General features: G+C 40.9%; 1 protein-coding gene across 6 annotated transcripts in view; it reads left to right on the top strand.

The window, feature by feature from the left end:
• The window catches only part of OSBPL9 (oxysterol binding protein like 9), a 134,082-nt gene that overhangs the window by 77,703 nt on the left and 33,560 nt on the right, over positions 1-22,819 (top strand). For 5 of the 6 annotated variants that reach the window (XM_074961748.1, XM_074961746.1, XM_074961750.1 and 2 more), the window contains 3 exons: positions 9,192-9,221; positions 11,703-11,753; positions 19,170-19,208. In XM_074961748.1, the coding sequence (XP_074817849.1) occupies positions 9,192-9,221; positions 11,703-11,753; positions 19,170-19,208 (120 nt within the window). The remainder of the gene's footprint in view (positions 1-9,191; positions 9,222-11,702; positions 11,754-19,169; positions 19,209-22,819) is intronic. The other variant, XM_074961747.1, reaches the window with a different exon arrangement.

Raw genomic sequence — 22,819 nt, 5'->3', positions numbered from 1 at the left:
TGATCCCACACACGTTGTTCATTTTAAGGACACTTTCACTGCAGATTTGACAAAATGCAAAGAAGGGACCAATGTGAGATTTCTAAAGATAGCTACAGCACTGGACCCAAAGTTTAAGAATCTGAAGCGCCTTCCAGAATCTGAGAGGGATGAGGTGTGGAGCATGGTTTCAGAAGTCTTAAAAGAGCAACACTCCGGTGCAGAAACTACAGAACCCGAACCACCAAAAAAGAAAATCAACCTTCTGCTGGTGGCATCTGACTCAGATAATGAAAATGAACATGTGTCAGTCTACACTGCTTTGGATTGTTATCGAGTGGAATCTGTCATCAGCATGGACACATGTCACCTGGAATGGTGATTGAAGCATGAAGGGACATATCAATCTTCAGTGCATTTGGCACATAAATATCTTGACACTGGCTACAACGGTGCCATGAGAACACCTGTTCTGTTCTCACTTTCAGGCGACATTGTAAAAAAAGAAGCAGGCAGCATTGTCTCCTGCAAATGTAAACAAACTTGCTTGCGTTGGTGATTGGCTGAACAAGAAGTAGTAGGACTGAGTGAACTTGTAGGGTCTGAAGTTTTACATTCTTTTGTTTTTGAGTGCAGGGTGTTTTAATGTAATTCTACATTTGTACATTCAACTTTCATGATAAAGAGATTGCACTACAGTACTTTTATTTAGGTGAATTGAAAAATATGATTTTTGTTCTTTTACAGTGCAAATACTTGTAATAAAAATACATATAAAGTGAGCACTGTACACTTTGTACTCTGTGTAATTGAAATCAGTATATTTCAAAATGTAGAAAACATCCAAAAATATTTAAATAAATGGTATTCTATTATTAGTGCGATTAATTGCAATTAATTTTTTTAATCACTTGGCAGCCCTAATTTAAATGTATCCTAATTGTTAATTTAGTGGAAAGTCTAAAAATAATTATTTTGGAAGGCATCTTTAACTAATTTTGTCTTTCTTCGGGTTAACCAGTAATGTACCAGTTCTTACAATTATTACTGTAACTGAACCCTGAAATGGCAGTTGCCTCTTCATTTTAGTTTCAGCTATTGTAGGTTCTGTCCCCAAAGCCTTTCCTTCTGTTGGGAATTGTGATTTTACTGCTATGCTATAGATGTAAAGTTTTTTTTCTAATTGACTTTTTGGTATGGATTTATGGCAAATAGGAATGCTCTGAAGAGATTATAAATTACCATTATTTTGGGTCACAAAACAAATGAAGCTACAATATCATGTTGTCTGGTTAAAAATAGATAACCTCTTAAAAACAAACAAGTCTTGAGAACTTGTTTTGTCTCTTACCCTAGGGTCTATCTTTTTCCCTTTAGAGCTTCAGACTTAGGGTATGTCTACAATGCCCATGTTACAGTGCGGCTACGGCAGCGCTGTGACATGGGTAGTGTAGACACGCTTTATCACCAGGGGAGAGCTCTCCTGGCAATTAATTAAAATAAAATATAAATAAATAAGTAAAACCCCACCCCATGGGAGCATGGCTCCCGGCGATAAAACTCTGTCTATACAGGCCCTTTTCAGTGCTATAACTTTTGTTGCTGTGCGGGGTGTTTTTTCGCACCCATGAATGACGAAAGTGGCAGTGTAGACATAGCCTTAGACAAGTAAGGTTATTTATTCATATGATCATAAGGAATGGAATGAATGCCCTTACTACAGCCTCTTTTTAGGGACTAAGAAGAGGGGTGTCTTAATAAACAGTACCTTCTTTTTTTATATTCTTAAAATATAAGAGATTCTAACCAGTACTCTGTGTGGAGGGACAGCGGGGGAGGTGTGGGAGTATAATGTAAAAGGGGAAAAAGTTGGTAGAAGTGTACATAGCCAGTCCCTTCTGCAGTTTGCCTGTTTGCAAGGGGTCAGCATAATGCATAAAAAGGAAGACTGGGGTCCTGCAGTTAGGGCAGAGGACTGGGAGTCGGGTGACCTGGATTCTATTCATGGCTCTAGTGCTGACTTGCTGTGTGACCTAGCATAAATCATTTTTTGTCAGTGCCTCAGTTTCCACATCTGTAAAATGGGGGTAGAGATACATTAACCTCTTTAATAAAGAGTTTTGTGATCTATGGATGAAAGCACTGTTGTAACCGTGCCTCCGTGGGTCACAATTGAGAATACCAAGTTCAGGACAAACTGCTGAAAAATAGGGCAGATACACCCCAAAACTGGTGGTTATTCTCCGTTAGGATATACCAAACCAGCAACAAGAGTAAACTTCTGTTTCACCACACTGGCTAACAAGAAGTTAGAGCTGCAGTTTCGTTAGGCATTCCAGTCCTTGTATCACCACCAAAAACACTAAATTTTAAGATGAGTGGTTCTTTACAACCAATTTAATCAAATGAAAGGTTCTTTTGATCCCAAAGGATCAGCCACATACCCAGGGCAATATATAACTGAGATTTTACCCAAAATTCACACCAATGCTTTAGTATTTAAAATCTAAAGGTTTATTTATAGAAAGAAAGAAAGGTGAGAGAGTTAAAACTAGTTAAAGGAATCCAATACATACTATAATTGCAAAGTTCTTGGTTCAGGCTTGTAGCAGTGGTGTAATAAACTGCTGGCTTAAGTCAAGTCTCTGGTTGCTTCCAAATCATTGGAAGGTCCTCAGTCCTTTGGTTAGAATGCTCCCATTAGTATAAATTCATAATCCAGAGATTTGAGCAGGAAAGAGGCAAAATGGAGGTGTTTCCAGTGCCTTTTATAACTTCTGCCATGTGGAGGGAAATCCATTGTTTCAAACAAAGCCCTCAGCACAGGTAGTGGAAAATTGCAGGTAAAAGATGGAGTTTGGAGTCACATGGGCAAGTCACATGTCCAAGCATGATTTCACTTAGTAGTAGGAGGAAAGTCCATTAAGTGTAGATAGGCTTCTCCCATGGTCCATTATGAGTTGTGTTCCTTGATGAGCCACTTAATTTGAATAGTCCCTTCACGATGTGCAGGCTAAATACCTTGTGGGCATTACCCCAGGAGCAAACATTTGAAATACAAGTTTAGGGCCAATACTCGAAATTTGAAATACAAAAATGATACATGCATACAAATAGCATAATCATATTCAGCAAATCATATCCTTTCCATAGGCACCTTACTTGACAACCTTTTTACAAGATTGGTTGCAATTATATAACAGTGGTAGCAACAGTGATCTACATGGTCATATTTTAATCAGATAACGTCACAACTGTATAAGAGCAAATGTTGTTGTTCTGTTATGTGAGAACATGCCAGGTCATCAATATCAAAATCTCAGTGGCGGTATTACCAGAGAAAGGAACTGTTGCCTAGTCTGTCAATTCTGTATTAGTACATTGGTTAGAGAATCCAGTGAACACTTGGTAGTTTAGCAGGTTCTGCCTCATTTCCAGACCCAGAAATATTAGTTATTACAAGAATCCTGGTGTGCACGAGCGAGACAGTCACAGTTTGGAAAGGCGTTCTGTCCTTGTAATATTTTTATTAGCACAATTAGCAAAAGTACAAACACTCTAATCCAGGGGTTGGCAACCTATGGCACGCATGCCAAAGACGGCACGCGAGCAAATTTTTAATGGCACGCTGCTGTCTGCTGGGGACAGCAGTGCGCAATTAAAAATCCGGCCCGGCCCGCTCTTCTCCGCCCACTGCTCTCTCCTTGCAGGGCAGGCAAGCTTCCCCCTTTCCCTGCCTCTTCCCCCAGTGTGCATGGTTCCTGCCCCTCCTCCTCTGCCTCCCTGCGGCCAATCAGCTGACTGCCCTTGCCACGGAGTGGGAGAGGGAAAAGCGGGGCCGCAGCGTGCTCTCTGCTCCGGGGACCTTGGGGAAGGGGGTGGAATTGGCATATTCCCTCCAGCCCCCTGCCGTGAGCTGCTCTGGGTGTGTGTGAGCACCCCCACAACCCCAGCTAATGCCCCCAGCCCTCTGCCCTGACCCATGAACCCTCCTCACACACACCCAGCCCTCTACCCTGACCCCTGCACCCCACCCCACATCCCAGCCCCGTGTCCTGACCCCTGCAGCCCCCCACAACCTCAGCCCTGACTCCGGCACCCCCCACACATACCCAGCCCTCTACCCTGACTCGGCACCCTTCTCGCACACCCCCACACCCCATGCCCTGACTCTTGCACCCCCACATACGCACCCCCACATCCACATCCCCATCCCCACCCTGAGCACCAAACGGGAGCTCCTGCACATGCACACCCACATTCCCACCTGCACCCCTCGCACCAAATGGGAGCTGCCAGGTAAGCACTCCACACCCACACCTCCTGCCCCAACCCTGAGCCCCCTCCCTCATTCTAGCTCCTGGCCAGACCCTGCACCCCAACCCCCAGCCTGCTCCTTCACCCCCCAGGCCCGTTCTCTGCACTCCCAGCCTCATCTCAGTGCAGAGAGAGGAAGAGAATGGGCCAGAACCAGGGAGAAAGTAGGTACCTACTCTATGTGGACAGGGCTGGGATCCCAGACCAGCAGTGGTCTGAGCGGGGCCAGTAGCTGGGACCCTGGCTGGCAGAAGCCGGCAGACGGAACCCCAGACTGACAGCGGGCTGAGCCGCTCAGTCCACTGCTGGTCTGGGGTCCCGGCTGCCGGCCCTGCTCAGCCCACTGCCGGTCTGGGGTTCTGGCTGCTGGCCCCTTGCCAGCCAGGGTCCTGGCCGCAGGCCCCGCTCAGCCCGCTGCCGGCCTAGGTGAACAGAACCCCAGGCCAGCAGCGGGCTGAGCGGGCCGACGGTGTAAGATCAGCATTTTAATTTAATTTTAAATGAAGCTTCTTAAACATTTTGAAAACCTTGTTTACATAAAACAATAGTTTAGTTACATAATATATAGACTTAGAGAGAGAGACCTTCTAAAAAATGTTAAAATGTAGTATTGACACGTGAAACCTTAAATTAAAGTGAATAAATGAAGACTCGGCACACTCCTTCTAAAAGGTTGCCGCCCCCTGCTGTAATCCATCAAAGTAGATCGAGATGATATAAGACTGTCAGTACATTTAATTGTCCATATACTCACACCATCCCTTGCGGAGACCCCAAAGGAGGTGAGACAGGCACTCTATGAGTGGTTGTCGTGTCCCTGGCATGCCAAGATCCCAGTGGCTTAGGCAATGGTTAGCCCTGATATAGGGTTCTGTGGCCTCCGTGAATATTCGTAAGGATGTCTTGCCTCCTCCATCCATTTCTAGACTTCTTCACCCTGATATTGTTGGGGTGCTCTCTCCTTATAGGTTAGTATATTAATTACTTTAATCTTATTGGCATATACCTCAGTTAGTTCTTCTTCGAGTGCTTGGGACCTCAATTTGGTTCTGTCCAGACTTCTGGGGCTGCCATTTGAGCCCTTGGCGACGTGCTCCCTGCTCTCTCTCTCATACAAGGTGGTGTTTCAGGTAGCGATAACCTCAGCTAGGAGGGTGTCTGAGCTCAGGGTCCTAACATCAGAGCCTCCCTACACCATGTTCTAAAAGGACAAGGTTCAGCTCAAGGCTCACCTGGCTTTTCTCCCAAAGGTTGTCTCCCTATTTCACATCAACCAGGCCATCTTCCTTCCTGTATTCTACCCTAAGCCACACTCCAGTGCCAGGGAGCAAAGGCGTGACTCATTGGATGTCCGCAGAGCACTAGCCTTCTACATCGAGAGAACAAAACTGTTCCAAAGGTCCATCCAATTATTTATGGCAGTGGCAGGCAGAATGAAAGGTCTTCCTGTCTACTCTCAACATATCTCGTCATGGATCACGTCATGCATTTGGGAGTGCAACAACTTGGCAAAGGTGCCCGCTCCTGCGATCATTGTGCACTCTACCAGGGTTTAGGCCTCTTCAATAGCATTCCTGGCACAGGTTCCCACCCAGGAAATCTGCAGAGCAGCAAAGTGGTTCTCCATACACACTTCCGCCATGCACTATGCGATTATCCAGCAAGCCAGAGATGATGCGGCCTTTGGAAGAGCAATGCTCCAATCAGTGGACAATTCTGCCCGCACCTCCTGAATTTGGGCTTGTCAATCACCTGATTGGAATTGACATGAACGGGCACTCAAAGAAGAAAAAACAGATACTCACCTTCTCATAACTGTTGTTTTTCGAGATGTGGTGTTCATGTCCATTCCAATACTCTCACTCCTGCTCCTCTGTCGGAGTAGCTGGCAAGAAGGAACTGAGGGAGTGATGGGTCGGCAGGGCCCTATATTGGGCGCGATGAGGGTGCAACTCCATGGGGCGCCCAGGCTGACCCTACAGACACTACTAAGGGAAAAATCTGAGTCTTGCGAGCTGCAAGTGACTCTTTAATGTGTGTCCTGCGGCTCTTTGTAGCATATGGTATTAAAACACTGTGTGATTTAGTTATTAACCAATTGTAGTTGATAAAATAATACTCATTTTGCTGTGAGAATTATAAAATCCCCCATCATGCTGTTTAAATATGAATATTATAGCTGTCAAACCATTTTTTTAAAATCGCAATTAATTGCGAGATTAAAAGAAGTTGTGGTTAATCGCAGGTTTAATCACATTGTTAAAGAATAATAAAATGCCAATTTAAATTTAATGTAAATATTTTTGTGTGTTTTTCAACATTTTCAGATATTGATTTCACTTACAACACAATACAAAGTGTACAGTGCTCATATTTCTTGTTACAAATATTTGCACAGTCAAAAATGAAAAAGTCAAAGCATGAAGGGGCATACCAAAGTTTAGCATGTCTGACACATAATTACCTTGCTATGCTGGCTACAACAGTGTCATGCGAACTCCTGGTCTCACTTTCAGGTGACGTAAATAAGATGACAGTATTCTCTCCTGTAAATGTAAACAAACTTGTTTGTCTTAACGATTGGCAGAACAAGTAGGATTGAGTGGACTTGTAGGCTCTAAAGTTTTACATTGTTTTGTTTGAGTGTAGTTATGTAAAATAAAAATCTACATTTGTAAGTTGCACTTTCATGATAAAGAAATTGTACTACAGTACTTGTATGAGGTGAATTGAAAAATATTGTTATCTTTTTTTACAGTGCAATATTTGTAATGAAAAATATAAAGAGAGAACTGTACATTTTGTATTCTAGGTTGTAATTGAAATCAGTTTGAAAGTGTAATTTGAAAATATAGAAAAATATCCAAAAATATTTATAATCAATTTAAATTGGTATTCTGTTCTTTAACAGTGTGATTAAAACTGCAATTAATTGTGACTATTTTTTAATTTAGTTAATTTGCTTTAAGAAAAGGAGTACTTGTGGCACCTTAGAGACTAACAAATTTATTTGAGCATAAGCTTTCGTGAGCTACAGCTCACTTCATCGGATGCATGCAGTGGAAAATACGAGCGGGGAGATTTATATACATAGAGAACATGAAGCAATGGGTGTTACTATACACACTGTAATGTGAGTGATCAGGTAAGGTGAGCTATTACCAGCAGGAGAGCGGGGGGCGGGGGAAAGCTTTTTGTAGTGATAATCAAGGTGGGCCATTTCCAGCAGTTGACAAGAAAGTCTGAGGAATGGGGTGGGGAGGGGGAGGGAGAGGGAATAAACATGGGGAAATAGTTTTACTTTGTGTAATGACCCATCCACTCTCAGTCTCTATTCAAGCCTAAGTTAATTGTATCCAGTTTGCAAATTAATTCCAATTCAGCAGTCTCTCGTTGGACTCTGTTTTTGAAGTTTTTTTGTTGAAGAATTACCATTTTTAGGTCTGTAATCGAGTGACCAGAGAGATGGAAGCGTTCTCCAACTGGTTTTTGAATGTTATAATTCTTGACGTCTGATTTGTGTCCATTTATTCTTTTACATAGAGACTGTCCAGTTTGACCAATGTACATGGCAGAGGGACATTGCTGGCACGTGATGGCATATATTACATTGGTAGATGTGCAGGTGAACGAGCCTCTGATGTGATTAGGCCCTGTGATGGTGTCCCCTGAATAGATAGGTAGACAGAGTTGACAACAGGCTTTGTTGCAAGGAGTATGTTCCTGGGTTAGTGGTTCTATTGTGTGGTGTGTGGTTGCTGGTGAGTATTTGCTTCAGGTTGGGGGGCTGTCTGGAAGCAAGGACTGGCCTGTCTCCCAAGATCCATGAGAGTGATGGGTCGTCCTTCCGGATAGGTTGTAGATCCTTGATGATGCATTGGAGAGGTTTTAATTGGGGGCTGAAGGTGACGGCTAGTGGCATTCTGTTATTTTCTTTGTTGGGCCTGTCCAGTAGTAGGTAACTTCTGGGTACTCTTCGGGCTCTGTCAATCTGTTTCTTCACTTCAGCAGGTGGGTATTGTAGTTGTAAGAACGCTTGATAGAGATCTTGTAGGTGTTTGTCTCTGTCTGAGGGGCTGGAGCAAATGCGGTTGTATCATAGAGTTTGGCTGTAGACAGTGGATCGTGTGGTGTGTCCTGGATGAGAGCTGGAGGCATGTAGGTAGGCATAGTGGTCAATAGGTTTCCGGTATAGGGTGGTGTTTATGTGACCATCGCTTATTAGCACCGTGGTGTCCAGGAAGTGGATCTCTTGTGTGGAGTGGTCCAGGCTGAGGTTGTTAAGTTCTTGAGTTAACTGCGAATAATTGACAGCCCTAATGAATATATAGTACCGGGGGGTAAACGAAACAATGAATCACACTCTTGTGGCTCTTTTGAGTAATGTTGATCGCTAATTTGGGTCCTGAACCACTGAGGTCTGAATATCACTGCGTTAAGCTATTGTCTTACAGGCTTTCTTGCATTACAGCTGTAACTTATACCTATATCTTACCTTATACCTATGCTTTACCTGGAGCCAATACCTCTACCTATAGGCTACATAACAATGCCCTTTCAGGTTAAAATTTTCAGTATCACGTATTTCAGTGAATAAGTCTTGTCAGCTGAGCATTAAGACTGAGGAATTACTGTAAATGGTGGATGTATAGTGCTTGGATGGCTCTCACCTGATCATGTTGCTGGTTTAGTTCTTAATATGATTTTCTCTTGTCCATTACAAATAATATGCTTTTTTTCGTACGTCTACACATACAGAAGTTAACATATTTTGTTTAATTCTTTAGGTATTTAAAACTTGTAGTGTTCTAGTCCAATATGTAATCAGGGTGAAACTGGGGGCTATGATTCTTGTTTTAGCTACATTATTAAAAATATTTGTTTTGTTTTCACAGAAAATCGAAAATCTCAAAGAAACAACCAATGTAAGTTTCTTTTAACTTTTGCATCTATTATATGTAGACTTTACAGCGAAAAGTCTTATATTTCATCCTGTTTAAATCTTTAAAGTTCTAAAAAGTATGACAGCAGAAAAGGAATTTGCTGCTTTTACAGCTGTGCAAGAACCAGATATTTTGTTTCGTGGGGAGTTTCACAATTTTGAAACCTTAGATTCCATTTCAGAATGGAAGAAAAAATGTTAAACATTTCCTGAAAACAAACATTTGGAAAATTTTTGTTTCAGGACATTTTAAAAGTTTCATTCAGATTTTGACTTTTTGATATTTTTATAGTAAAACTAAAAACTTGAAACAAAATGTCACTTAGAAACAGAAAATTGAAACTGTCCATTAAAAAAAGGTTGAATTGAAAGAACAGTGTTTTCCAGGGGAAGAACATTCCATCAGAAACTGTGTGACCAGCACTAGTGTTTTGTTAGCAAGTGTTTGTCTTTTTCTAAAAAGGGCAAGTAAGGGTATCTCTGTTTAACTTTCATGCCATTGAGAACCCACTTCTCCAGATCTTTCTTGGGCTTTTTCATGTGGTCCTTCTGTGGTTTTGCTCCAACCTTGCTGACACTTCATTCAGAGATACCATTGTTAGGTTGTCTTCCTTCTTCCTGTTCTGTTGTTCTCTGTGGGTCCATCCTTATTATCCCTCCTGTTTTCCTCTTGCACTTACCCCAGGTAAACTCAGCTATTCATAAAAAGAAAAGGAGGACTTGTGGCACCTTAGAGACTAACAAATTTATTAGAGCGTAAGCTTTCGTGAGCTACAGCTCACTTCATCGGATGCATACAGTGGAAAATATAGTGGGGAGATTTTGTATACACACAAAACATGAAACAATGGGTGTTGCCATACAGACTGTAACAAGAGTGATCAGGAAAGGTGAGCTATTACCGTGGGGGGGGGAGAGACACCTTTTGTGGTCGTAATCAAGGTGGGCCATTTCCAGCAGTTTACAAGGACAGTAGGAGGGGAAATAAACAAGGGGAAATAGTTTTTTACTTTGTGCATAGTGATCTCTCATTGTGACTCTTCTGACACTCAGATGTACCTGTCTGTTCCTAACCTCTTCCTACTCTTTCTGGGCATCTCTTCCTGCTTGTCTCCTTATCAATATTCCCACCCTCTATGATTGTCAAGCTGTGGGGTTATCTTTCATTTCCTCCCTTTCCACTTCTCATATCATATCCAGGCTTTCACCAAATCTTGTTTCTGTTTCTATTAAAGTTTCTGAAGTCTGTCCCCGTCTCTGTATCCCTGATGTTGAATCACTGGTTCACCCCTTCCCCAGTCTCCCTGACACTCCTGTGTTCAGTATACCCAAGGTTTAGCAGTTAAAATTGTGTTCTGCTCCCTCCCCATATCCCCTTTGAGATCATGTCAAAATCCCTCTTCCACAGATCTATTCACTGGCTCATAAGTAAAGATGACGTTTGAACTTTGATACTGTACACACATAAGCTATTACCAGCAGGAGAGTAGGGTGGGGGGAGAGAAAACCTTTTGTAGTGATAAACACCCATTTTTCATGGTTTGTGTGTATAAAAACATCTGTATTTTCCACAGTATGTATCTGATGAAGTGAGCTGTAGCTCACGAAAGCTTATGCTCAAATAAATTGGTTAGTCTCTAAGGTGCCACAAGTACTCCTTTTCTTTTTACGAATACAGACTAACAAAGCTGTTACTCTGAAACCTGCACACACACACTCTCCCATCACTCCCCACTGCCAATCTGTACCATCCCCATCTCCTTGCTCCTTTCATCATCTCCTCCCCCGTCTCACCTTCCTGCCATTTTAACATGCTGCTCCCTACAATACAGACAACAGCCCTGTTTTCTGTGATAAGTTTCTTCACACTCCTTCAAACCCACGTCTTTCACCTTGCTGTCCAGGTTTGACTCCCTCTCTGGTATAGTCTGCTCCTCTCCTGTTCCTGTGTCTCAGAATTTCCTTAAAAATATCAGAACTTGCATGATTTGCTCATTATCTAGAACTTGCTCCTCCTTTCTCTTTTCCCTCCCTTCCTTGCCCTCTTAACTTAATCTTCTCTGTCTCTATAATTTAAGTTATGGCTTTGGATTAGGGGATATCTTGGTGGTAGTGGTGGTTTTTTAACTGCATTGGTATGACATTTACATGAAGGCTTATTCATAAATTGTTTCTCTTAAGTTTGAAATTGGTTTCCCTTCCCTCTTGCTCGTGTGTTGTGTTATATGTTGCTTGTATAGTTTCTTTTAACATGCCATATTGACACTTTTTTTGCATGTTCTGTTGTAAATAGGAAAAGGAGAACAATAGATTGTGACTCTACCAACCATGAGTGGCCCTTCTTAACTTCTTAGCCAAAATATTTTAGTTAATGTTCATCATGATCAATACGTTTTTGATAATAGCTTGTATTTTACAGCATTTGTGAGAGAAAGATATTAAATGTTTTATTTCTTTCTCCTAGAGTATGGTAGAATCAATAAAACACTGCATTGTGTTGCTGCAGATTGCTAAAGTAAGTATACTGCTATCCTGAACTTTAAATTGTAAGATACTCTCACAATTGTGAAAACTTGTATTCTCTTTTTTACATTTGCTTAAAATATAAGTCAACACTCTTTTGAAACAATTCTGGTTATATTTTAAAATATGATTGTGATGAATTGGTTCACGGTGCTGTCTGATTTTAACTTTTGTTACTGTATTAGAGAGTTCTGTAGGAAATAAATATGTGTGAAGTTCATACTCAAAACCAGACATTACTCTAGTCTTTGTGCTTTTTGCCAATAAATCATACTTATAAAATTATAAACTGTTATTTGTTTTGAAGCTTTTAGATGTAACAGTTTCATTTTGTAATAACTTGCAAATGTTCTTAGATATGTGGGTAAAGTCTATTATGTTGTAAGAAGAAAGCACTTCCTAAGTTTGAACACTTTTAAGGTTCCTTGAGTAGATAAAACAAGAAAAGTCACGCTTGGCTGTTATAACGTAAAGTTTGCTTCCTGTTTCTGAGTTGATTCTCAGAATGCATTAATAAAAGTAATAATGGTAATGTAGCCAGCAGATCAAGGAGGTACAGTTAAGATGATCTTGTGGTGAGTTCAGATTTTCATGTCTGGTAAGAAGCAGGATGGTAGCAATGATGGTTTTTTACTTGTCTGCCAGTGTTAACTTATTCTCTGTCCCTGGTGAAGAACCTGATGGGTTATCCACGCAAAGTAACCCGCTATAAATTATAAAGTTGATAGCTAGAGAGTCATAGCACAATAACTGTAATATTACCAGCATTGCTTCCAATAGGAACAGAGTGTATGGTGACCTGCTGCAGCCCCGGGTTACTGACTGTCACTGATGTTACTTTGAACCTGCTTCTGAGTGGCATGTAACCTGGGATACTCTTTATTTGTCCTCTGTACTTGCCTTGGGGTACAAGTGAACAGGACATCTCCTCCCAATATATTAATTTCTTGAAAGGGTATTTTCAGGTAGTTTAGGCCCAAAATGTAGGTTTTACAAAACCCAACCTTTTAAAATGCCACTCAACTTCTATATTAAAAGTATTACAGTGAAGAGGGCTTGCAGTTTGGCTAATGCAGTGTTATTAGTCATGCAGGACCCAGAAAGTGAAATTAGCAATAAAAGTAAATGAAACTTGCACTTCACACAGATCGGACAAGAATGAAAACAGCATATTTTTAAAAATCCCTTTTAATATCTAAATTCTGATCCAACACGGTTCTTATAAGACCTTAATGTTTTATTAACATAGATAAGGAATTTTAAAGCATTTTTATTCCCAACCTGACATTGGGCCTTTTTGAAGTAGAAAATTATATTATATGAAAATAAAATACAGGAAATGCACTCTGGCTTTTCCACACCACTTTGGAAAGTGTTCGGTATGCCTCTTAAATTCTGTTTGAGTATTTAAAGTGTTCTTTCTTAAAGTTGTAGTTTTTTGGGACTTACTTGCTCTATTTAGATTGTTAATTACAACACTGTCCAATTTACTGTTTTATGTGCTGCTAGCATATGATACGCAGGCCCCTATTCTGCAAAGAGTTGAGCATCTGCATAAGTATTTGCAGGACTGAGGCCTTGGCAACCTAAGCACACCAACTTGTAATGGAGCTCTTGAATACTTTTAAGAAAATATCGGCTGTATTCTAGACTAAAAATATTTTAAAAAAAAGTTTTCAAAGATAGTGCTCCTGGGCTTAATCCTGTAGTGCCAAGTACATCCTGTGATGCATTGTTGCCACTGGGAATTGGGAGCACTTGGAACCTCGCAGGATCAGATCCTTCTGTATTTAGGGTCAGTTCAGGATTTATGTGAAATTCAGTATGCTCAACTGTCGTCTTAGTTAACTTTTTTTTTCCAAATCATTTTCAAGGGTAATGTATGAACAGCTTTGATTTCTGTTGTAGAGGAGATAAAGTGAGCATGTCCTTAATTGCTAACCAGACAAAATACAGTCAAACTAATTTTAGGAAAACTGTGAAATTGGTGGGGGGGGGGGGAAATTGCATTAACTGCCATGTTTATATGGAATAACAATATTTTAAAAGTTAAAAAATAGATCAAATGTGTTAATGCAACTTTTAAAAACATGGTTACGATTCAGATTGGATTTATAGTAATTGTCTCAAAGGCCATGTAAAATTTGTTCCATGTAAACCTGGAGCTAGAAAAGCCTATTCCTTGGGGTTTTATTTGTAGATTAAATTTAGTCCAAATCTTGACTTGCCAGTTTCCTTATGAAGAAATGTAAGCTTTTAGTGTTAAGGTATCTGTTGGAGAAACAGTATTTTATGTCCCCTTCTGGTCTTTAGTTTCAAAACTAAATACTGTGTGCTAAAATTGTTAAAGCATAATTTAAGGTAGTTTGCTATTGTCACATAGGTTCAGTACATACAAAATTTTGTACCTGGTTTTCATCCCTGTGTAGCTGTACCATTGCTGCCAGTGGTGTAAGGTCGAGTGTAGAGCATGCACAGGCATATTTAGCACCATGTCATCTAATCCTGTTCAGAGTTAGCTGACATTGTGATGAACATCTATGCCTGGCTTATGCTATAATTTTCACTGTAAATAGCACAAGTGCAGCTGCACTGTAGTTGCTAAAATTGGCAACGTTTCCTAATGCAGATTCTCCCTAGGAGGCATTGAAACCTAATCTTCTTCAAAGTCTGTCACAACTGGCTGAGTTGGCTCTTGGTCCCTGTTAAATATAAAATTTCCAGATCTCTCTCATGACCAGGGTGGGTTATGGGGAAGGAGGACAAATATGGCCTATAATCTTCAACTGATACCGATACAAACGTTTGAGTTTTAGTAAGTGGTTTCTTGTAACTGGAAAAGCCTGAAGTAGTAGCACCCTCATCGTGATTGGGGCTCTGTTGTTCTAAGTGCTGTACAGGTGTAGAGTTCGACACAGTTTGTGCCCCAGTGAGCTTACAGATGTAGTATTTGCCTTTACTGAATTGGACCAGTGTTCCCTCAAGTCCTTCCTTTAGCACCAGTAACTAGCTGGTTGCTCATTTAAAAAAATAAGAGAATTACTGTAGATTTTGAGTTTTGCCAGCATGTACACTCTTTTTTTACACTCATTTAGGACTTTTGTAAATAATTCAGAGATAAGTTTTTTGTTTTAATGTTCGGTTTATACACAAACTGGGAAAAGTTAATTGAACATAGAGAAAATATCATATTTCCTACAAGTCCTCCCTCACCATTTTAATTCCTGCCTCCGCCATCTTAAACGCCCTTCACGTGTACGTATAGTTTGTGGCTGCACAGTACTTCTGAATCCTTTAGAAAGCTGCATAGATCTTCTCTTGAATTGGTTTAATTTCTGATGCAAACGTTAGCAATTAGTCCTGTTCATAGCACTTGGATTTTTGTACAACTGCATTGCATTGCATATTGAGGCTAGGTCCATTAATGGCTATTAACCAAGAGGTCCGGGACACGACCCCATCCGCCCAGTGTCCCAAAACCTCTACCTGCCAGAAGATGGGATTGGATGACAGGGGATGGATCACTCAATAATTGCCATTTTCTTTTCATTCCCTCTGAAGCATCTGGCATTTGCTGCTGTTGAGAGACAGGTTACTGAACTAGGTGGAGCATTGGTTTGACCCAGTATGGCCATTCTCATGTTCTTATCCTTTACTTAAAGACAGTTTATTGTCTTGTGTCTGAACTGGTAGCCCTGAAACTGCTTATTGATGTCACTATTATGCTTCCATTTAGTTCTCTATTCTATAAACATTTGAGATTCCAGCATTATTCTCTTTCCAAAGTCCCAGAGGCAAAATCTGGCTAATTTCTTTTTGTAGATTCCTGGGCCAAGGCCAGAAAGGAGCCCTGTTATCTTCTCTGACCTCCTGTATAGCACAGACCATAGAATTTCTCCAAAATAATTCCTAGAGCAGATCTTTTAGAAAAAATCCAATCTTGATTTAGAAATTGCCAGTGATGGAGAATCCACCATGACTCCCTGTAAATTGTTCCAGTGGTTAATTACTCTTACTCTAAAAAAAAAAAAATATATTTACACCTTATTTTTAATCTGAATTTGTCTATCTTCAACTTCCAGCCACTGGATCATGTTATACCTTTCTCTGCTAGATTGAAGAGCCCTCTGTATAAATAAAGACTGAAATTGCCCCATTTTTTCTTGCACGTGTAATGGATCTACATAACTTGTGTTCTAGCAATAATATGTAATATAACTACACTTGTATGTGGAAAGCAGATATTATGCTTTTATTAACTAAGCATACCAGCTCTCAGTAGCTAGAAACTTAGACTTTTTCTTCGAGTAGTGTCGGTGTGGGTGCTGCACTTCAGGTATGCATGTGCCCCTGTGCCTTTGATGGCAGATTTTTTGGTAGCAGTGCCTGTTCTGCCCCAACATGCGCCCTACACATCCTTGTGACCTGTACCAAGGCTATATAGGGCTGCATGGGCGAACGACCCTCAGTTCCTTCTCAACTTGTATATATCTATGAAGGCTGCCTTCTTGGTGACTATCACTTCTACTCAAAGGGTTGGAGAGATGAGGGCTGTAGTGGCAGATCCTCTCTTTACTTTGTTATCCACGAAGGTCTTTATGACCTCATCCAAAGTTCTTACGTAAGATGTCCTCTGAATCATATCAAACAAACTACTCACCTTCCAGGTTTTTTCCTAAGCTGCATCTGTCTACTCAAGAGTCTGCTTTTCATAGACTAGGTTGGGGTCGGCAACCTTTCAGAAGTGATGTGCCGAGTCTTCATTTATTCATTCTAATTTAAGGTTTTGCGTGCCAGTAATACGTTTTAACGTTTTTAGAAGGTCACTTTTTATAAGTCTATAATATATAACTAAACTATTGTTTGTAGGTAAAGTAAATAAGGTTTTTAAATGTTAAGAAGCTTCATTTAAAATTAAATTAAAATGCAGAGCCCCCCGAACCGTTGGCCAGGACCCGGGCAGTGTGAGTGCCACTGAAAATCAGCTCATGTGCCACTTTTGGCATGCATGCCATAGGTTGTCTACCCATGGACTAGATGTTAAGAGGGTGTTAGCCTTTTACTGGACCCCTAGACTCCTTGTTTCTATTGCAGTTATGTACAAGGGAGCGCCTATCTCCACTCAGAGACTTCCTCAATGGATCTCTGAATGTATTATTGCCTGTTATGTTATGGTTTCACTGAGGTTACACCTCCCTTAAGATTGACTGCACACTACTAGTCTATTTCGATAGCTCTGCTCAGATATTACTGTGGCTGAAACCTGCAGGGTTGTAACATGATTCTCTGTGCACACTTTTTCTGACTGCTGTGCCCTAATTCATGCTGTAAGATCAGATGTGGCAGTAGGCATTGCATTTCTTTCTTCAGTGATGGACTCTTCCAAAACTCCTACCTCTTTCAAGTATTACTGCTAGGGAATCACCTAAAGTGGAGCACCCACAAGGACACTACTTGAAGGAAGAGAGGTTACTCACCTTGCCCAGTAACTGGAATTCTTAGAGATATGTATCCCTGTGGGTGCTGCACTACCCGCCCTCCTCTCCTGTGCTTTGGAGCTGCCTCTGTGGACTTTGCGGTAGAGAAGGAACGGAGGGTGGCTTGCCCACCCAGGCTGATATAGCCTCAGAACAGGGCATGAAGATGTGTAGGGCGCATGTGCGGGCAGAATGGGCACTGCTACGAAAAATCTCCAATCAAAGGCACAAGGGCGCATGCATGTAAAAAGTGAAACACTGACAGGGGGACACATCTCAAAGAACTGCAGTTACTGCACAAGGTTTATTTGTTTTTTCTGTATTTCCCCTCCCCCCCCCCGCTTTTTTTTTTTTTTTGGTCAAAATGTGTTCTGTCGAGCCTCGTAGAATCTTTCCCCCTCCATTTAATGGTATTGGCTGTGCTGTTTTATTGAGGTATAGGTTATTCTATCTATTTTACTTCTTTAGAATCATAGAATATCAGGGTTGGAAGGGACCTCAGGAGGTCATCTAGTCCAACCCCCTGCTCAAAGCAGGACCGATCCCCAGTTAAATCATCCCAGCCAGGGCTTTGTCAAGCCTGACCTTAAAAACTTCTAAGGACGGAGATTCCACCACCTCCCTAGGTAACGCATTCCAGTGTTTCACCACCCTCCTAGTGAAAAAGTTTTTCCTAATATCCAACCTAAATCTCCCCCACTGCAACTTGAGACCATTACTCCTTGTTCTGTCATCTGCTTCCACTGAGAACAGTCTAGATCCATCCTCTTTGGAACCCCCTTTCAGGTAGTTGAAAGCAGCTATCAAATCCTCCCTCATTCTTCTCTTCCGTAGGCTAAACATCCCCAGTTCCCTCAGCCTCTCCTCATAAGTTATGTGTTCCAGTCCCCTAATCATTTTTGTTGCCCTCTGCTGGACTCTTTCCAATTTTTCCATATCCTTCTTGTAGTGTGGGGCCCAAAACTGGACACAGTACTCCAGTTGAGGCCTCACCAATGTCGAATAGAGGGGAACATTATAAACATAATGTTAAGAGATGGCAACAGCAAACTGAACAATCTCTTGTGTCAAAGGAATGGGTCATATTAAGTGCATGAGGTTTGGTTTTTCTTTTTCTTTTTAAATTAAAACCAATGGAAACTCATGGCCCTTAATATCTCATCATTAAGTATGTAAAAACAGTGTGTAAGAGATTGCCAACTGTCAGATATTGAAATCAAGGCACCCTATTACTTAATCTAGAAATAGCTCATGAAAAGTACAGTATTGTCACTTTAGATATGAATGCTCTTTAAATGTGTAAATATAACTGCTGCCTTTTCTTGTATTTTTCTATTTGATTTATAGCAGACATTCTTCGCCAATTTAGCTCTTTTTGTTGTCCATAACTTTGACAACTGGAAATTTGGGGAAATATTCTGCAAATGCCTTTTTAGGTTTATACTAAATAAAACTATGACTTACAATACATTAAAAAGTTAAAACTAAATTTAGCTGCTTGTGCTGGCTGATATTACAATACTTGTTGCTAGATAATTTTGGTAAACCCTACCCACATAGGGAGCAGAACTGCAAGCTAAAATGGTGTGTGTGTGCCTGTTGCTAGTGTGATTCCCCTGATTGTGAGGACAGGATTTTTTTTTTTTTCCCCGAGACTCATCTTTATATTGTAGACTTAGGCAAAAAGTTTCACCTGCACTAGTAAGGGAAGCCATGCTAAAAGCCTGCTGGCAACAACTATGATGTATTGTAGTTGTGATAGGTAAGATTTTCAAATGCTTTTAAGTCCTAATTTCAAAAGTCACTTCAGGTTTTTAAAAACAGGTTGAACCATCCCTAAGAGAAACATACAATATGTATAATTGTCACAATACATAACTGATTAAATATAAAAGATTGATGTGTTAATATTTTTAACATTTTTCCTTAAGGACCAAAGTAATGAGGAGAAGCACGCAGATGGACTTATAGTAAGTTTAAATCTAATCTTTTATCTCCCTTTATTTCTGCAGAACATGTGAACAGAGACCTGAATTTCCACTCATTTACAACAAACTTCCTTCTTTCTCTTATTCACTGCTTCAGTTACCTTGTTTTTTTATCTGTTGAAACTTTAGCTTCTGCAGTTGGCCATCCATCATTACCATTAGGAAAAATATTTTCCAGGTTTTCTACTTATCTTTTTAAGTGGCTGTATTGTGAATGTATCCTTGTTTATTTAAACTTAATTAAACAAATTAAAATCTGCATGTGAACCAGATGTAAGGGGAAATGGTTGGGATAAAAATAAGCGTATTATGTTGAATCTGACATACTTTATAAATAGAGTATATTTTGTTGTCCACATGCTATAAGGGGATGGTGTTTTTCAATATGGTATTTTGCATCTGACACACAGAAATGAAAAAAAGATTCTGTTAAGTCTGCTTCAGTCATCTCATTTTTAATATAACTTCGCCCGTTTATCTTTGTTTTCAGTCCTTCATGACTTCTGTTTCCTCTTTCTGTGTTTGTCATTGTTTGAGTATGAATCACATCTGTGTTGATAGGGAACTGATTGCTCTAGAACTTAATTTTCTAAAAACTGGATATTCTTTTCGTTACAATCTACAATGTAATTTCTGATCCCTTAATCTGTTCCTTCCATGGATTCTACTCTTGATATAATGTATATTTCTGTTCGACATGTAAAAATTATGTGCACAAGCTTGAGGCAGCATGACAAAAGTTATGCTTCCAAGCAATAGGAATGTTGCTGAACAGCATAATTCAACAAGAAAAATTTAGCATACCAGTCTTAAGTAAGTAGCAAAGTATACATCATTCCACTCCACCTAGAGCCCCTCCCTTCAGCCATCCCCAAAAGCCTTATCAAATTGATGGCTTTTGTAGTGTGTCCTGATGGCTTAAAAACTCAGGCTATTTCAAGCCAAAGTGGGAAATGAATTCCAGAGCCAAGGGACCCTCACAATGAACACCTCATCTGCCATGGTATGACATGTCATGGGGCGAGGCAATCTCTCAAGTAGACATCAACACAAGCTGTAGAACTTATACAGTTATGTATTTTTCTTCTTCTATTGAAGCACTTTCAAAAACTGTAGAGACCCACCCTTGTTAACATGCTTGAGATCTGGAAATGTGTTTATATATGAGCTCATCAGAACTTTGAACCTTTTTTGGGACTTGATCTCATGACAATGAAGAGCAGCTGCAGTCCAACAAAATGAGTTACTTTAATTGTGAAAGTAAATGTTTATCATGAAGATCTAGATCTGAAGGTGAAATTAGTTTTTCCTTTAAACTTTGAGAATTTAGTGCTAGCAAAAGGTGCTGAATTGATTGTACAGGAGCTTGAGGCTCCCCTCTACAGGTCAGGTATAATAGCAAAGCAGGCTTGCTCACACTTCCCCTCCAATGTGGAGAGACCTTCTCTGGGGGTGAGAGGGTAGACCAGCTTTTATGTTCACTCAGTTTTTTGTGTGTCTGAGGGTGCTAAAAGTGTGTCAGTTGTATAATGTTTTTCTTACATGGACAAGTGTCTATTTGAACTTTGCAGTGAGAGTGTAAATGCAGACTTTGTTTAATGCTTGTTGTAAATATGGCATAACATTAAATATGTACATATGCTTAGGAAATTATCTTTCCTATCTCCATGGGAGGGATATTGCTCTAAATGTAGCAGAACAGTTCTGCTATATGGGGTGGAGGAGAGAGGACATGCAGCAATATCGTATAGCAGTACTCTTTGCAGTACTTGTGAGGATTTGGAGATGTGGACCCTGGGTCTGTAAGCATTTCCACTGGCTAAAATCTCCAACATAGGTATAGTGTAGGGGCATCAACAATGTGTTTATAGTCTGAGGTGGTAGTAATAGCTGTCCCAATTATGTGTGGGCAGTTTACACTAGAAAACGTGTTAACAAACACCTTATTGAACACTAAGGGTGAAATTCTGACACCATTGAAGTCAATGGCAAAACTCCCATTGACTTTTGTGAGAGCGGGCTTTCACGCTAAGGCTAGGTCTACACTTATGGCGGTGTGTAGGGTACATAGATTGTATGCCTCCCTAGCACAGATATAAATAGTAGTGTAGATGGTGAGGTACTGCTTAGGCAAGTAAAGACATGCCAGAATCTTAAATACTCTACATGGCTCTCTGCATGTCCAAGCAGCGCCTCTCACATCTACATTACTGTTTTTAGCAATTTAGTGTCCTCCTGGGTCCCCACTGCTGGAGCCTTTCCCTGACTCAGTAAAGAACACCGGCAGTAGGTTTTAAATTGTGCTCTGGAAATGGTCAGGTTTTGGCTCATTCTGATCACTTTTGTGGTAAGGAGTTGAACACCCAAAAACACAGTCTCTGCCAACTGGAAGTTTCACCCACTGTACCATCAACGATAGCGTTTGTGAATGTAGAGGCAGACTCAAAGCTAAGCCTGTCCCATGAAATACCTTAAAGATTATAGTCAGCACCTTGAAGAGGATACAGAATCAAATGCGGAGCCATTCTGTTTCATTTATTTATTTATTATAGAATGTAGAACACTGGTGATGCGCTATCATCTGGTATTTTTGCTTACAATAATGGATAGGCAGGGAAATAATGAAAAATGACATTTTTAAATTGCTTGGTTTCTCAATTTGTTATACTCTTTGGGATAAATATTTAAATTGCTTGTTTGCAGACCTACACCATGTAATAGGTCTTCGAGTAGTGTACCTATGGGTTCTCCACTTGGATTGGAGGTTCTTGGTAACAGTCCTCGTTCAGTCCATGCATGTTTCCTTACACATTCTTTTGCCCCATTGTAAGGACAAATAGGGCTGTGCTGCTGAACTGCCCTCAGTTCCTTCTCAGCCAGCTTCAGCCTGATAGGGTGTGTAGCACATGCCAGTTCTCCTCAGTTTAGTGTTGTAGTTGGGATAGTTAGTGTTAGTTAATTTAGCTTTTATTCCAGGTACTAGTCTGGTCCACAAAGAACTGGGATGTATTATTATTTGGTATATGCAATCTGGTCAAGCTAAGTCACAGTGTTCTAATCAGTGATGTTCAAGGCACAAAGACCTCCAGGAATTTCAGTAATTTTACAGTCCTCAACAATATGTTAGTCCTGGGGGAATTGTGCACCACTGCACATGCACAGAGTTCATGTTTGGCGCAGAATTTATTTTCTGCAGAAAATACATTCTGCCCGAGAAGTGCTTCACTTCTGCCTTTCACCCACCAGAGGCCACTGTGGTGCTAGAACAGCCAGCAGTTGGCTGCATTCATTACAGCACCCTGCCTGTGGAGCCAGGTTAGGACAGACAGAGGTGGGGCACACAGGGCTGCTGGGGGCAGGGGGTAGGGTGTCACAAATTGGGATTCAGAAGGGCTAGTGTGTGGGACAGATTGGGGCGTGGGCTCAGGAGCTAGTGGAGTAACAGCATTGAGCCAGAGGCTGAATGGGAGGGATGCTGCAGGGCCACATGGAGACAGGGTAGGGGGCTGCAGGGACACATGGGGAAGAGGGAGCAGATGTGCCTGACTGAATGGGGGAGGCTTGGGGTCAGCCAGGGTGTGCATGGGGGAAGC

Source organism: Natator depressus, chromosome 8 (genome assembly GCF_965152275.1).
Source record: "Natator depressus isolate rNatDep1 chromosome 8, rNatDep2.hap1, whole genome shotgun sequence".
Taxonomy (NCBI): Eukaryota; Metazoa; Chordata; order Testudines; family Cheloniidae; genus Natator; species Natator depressus.
This window is presented reverse-complemented; position numbering and strand designations above follow the sequence as displayed.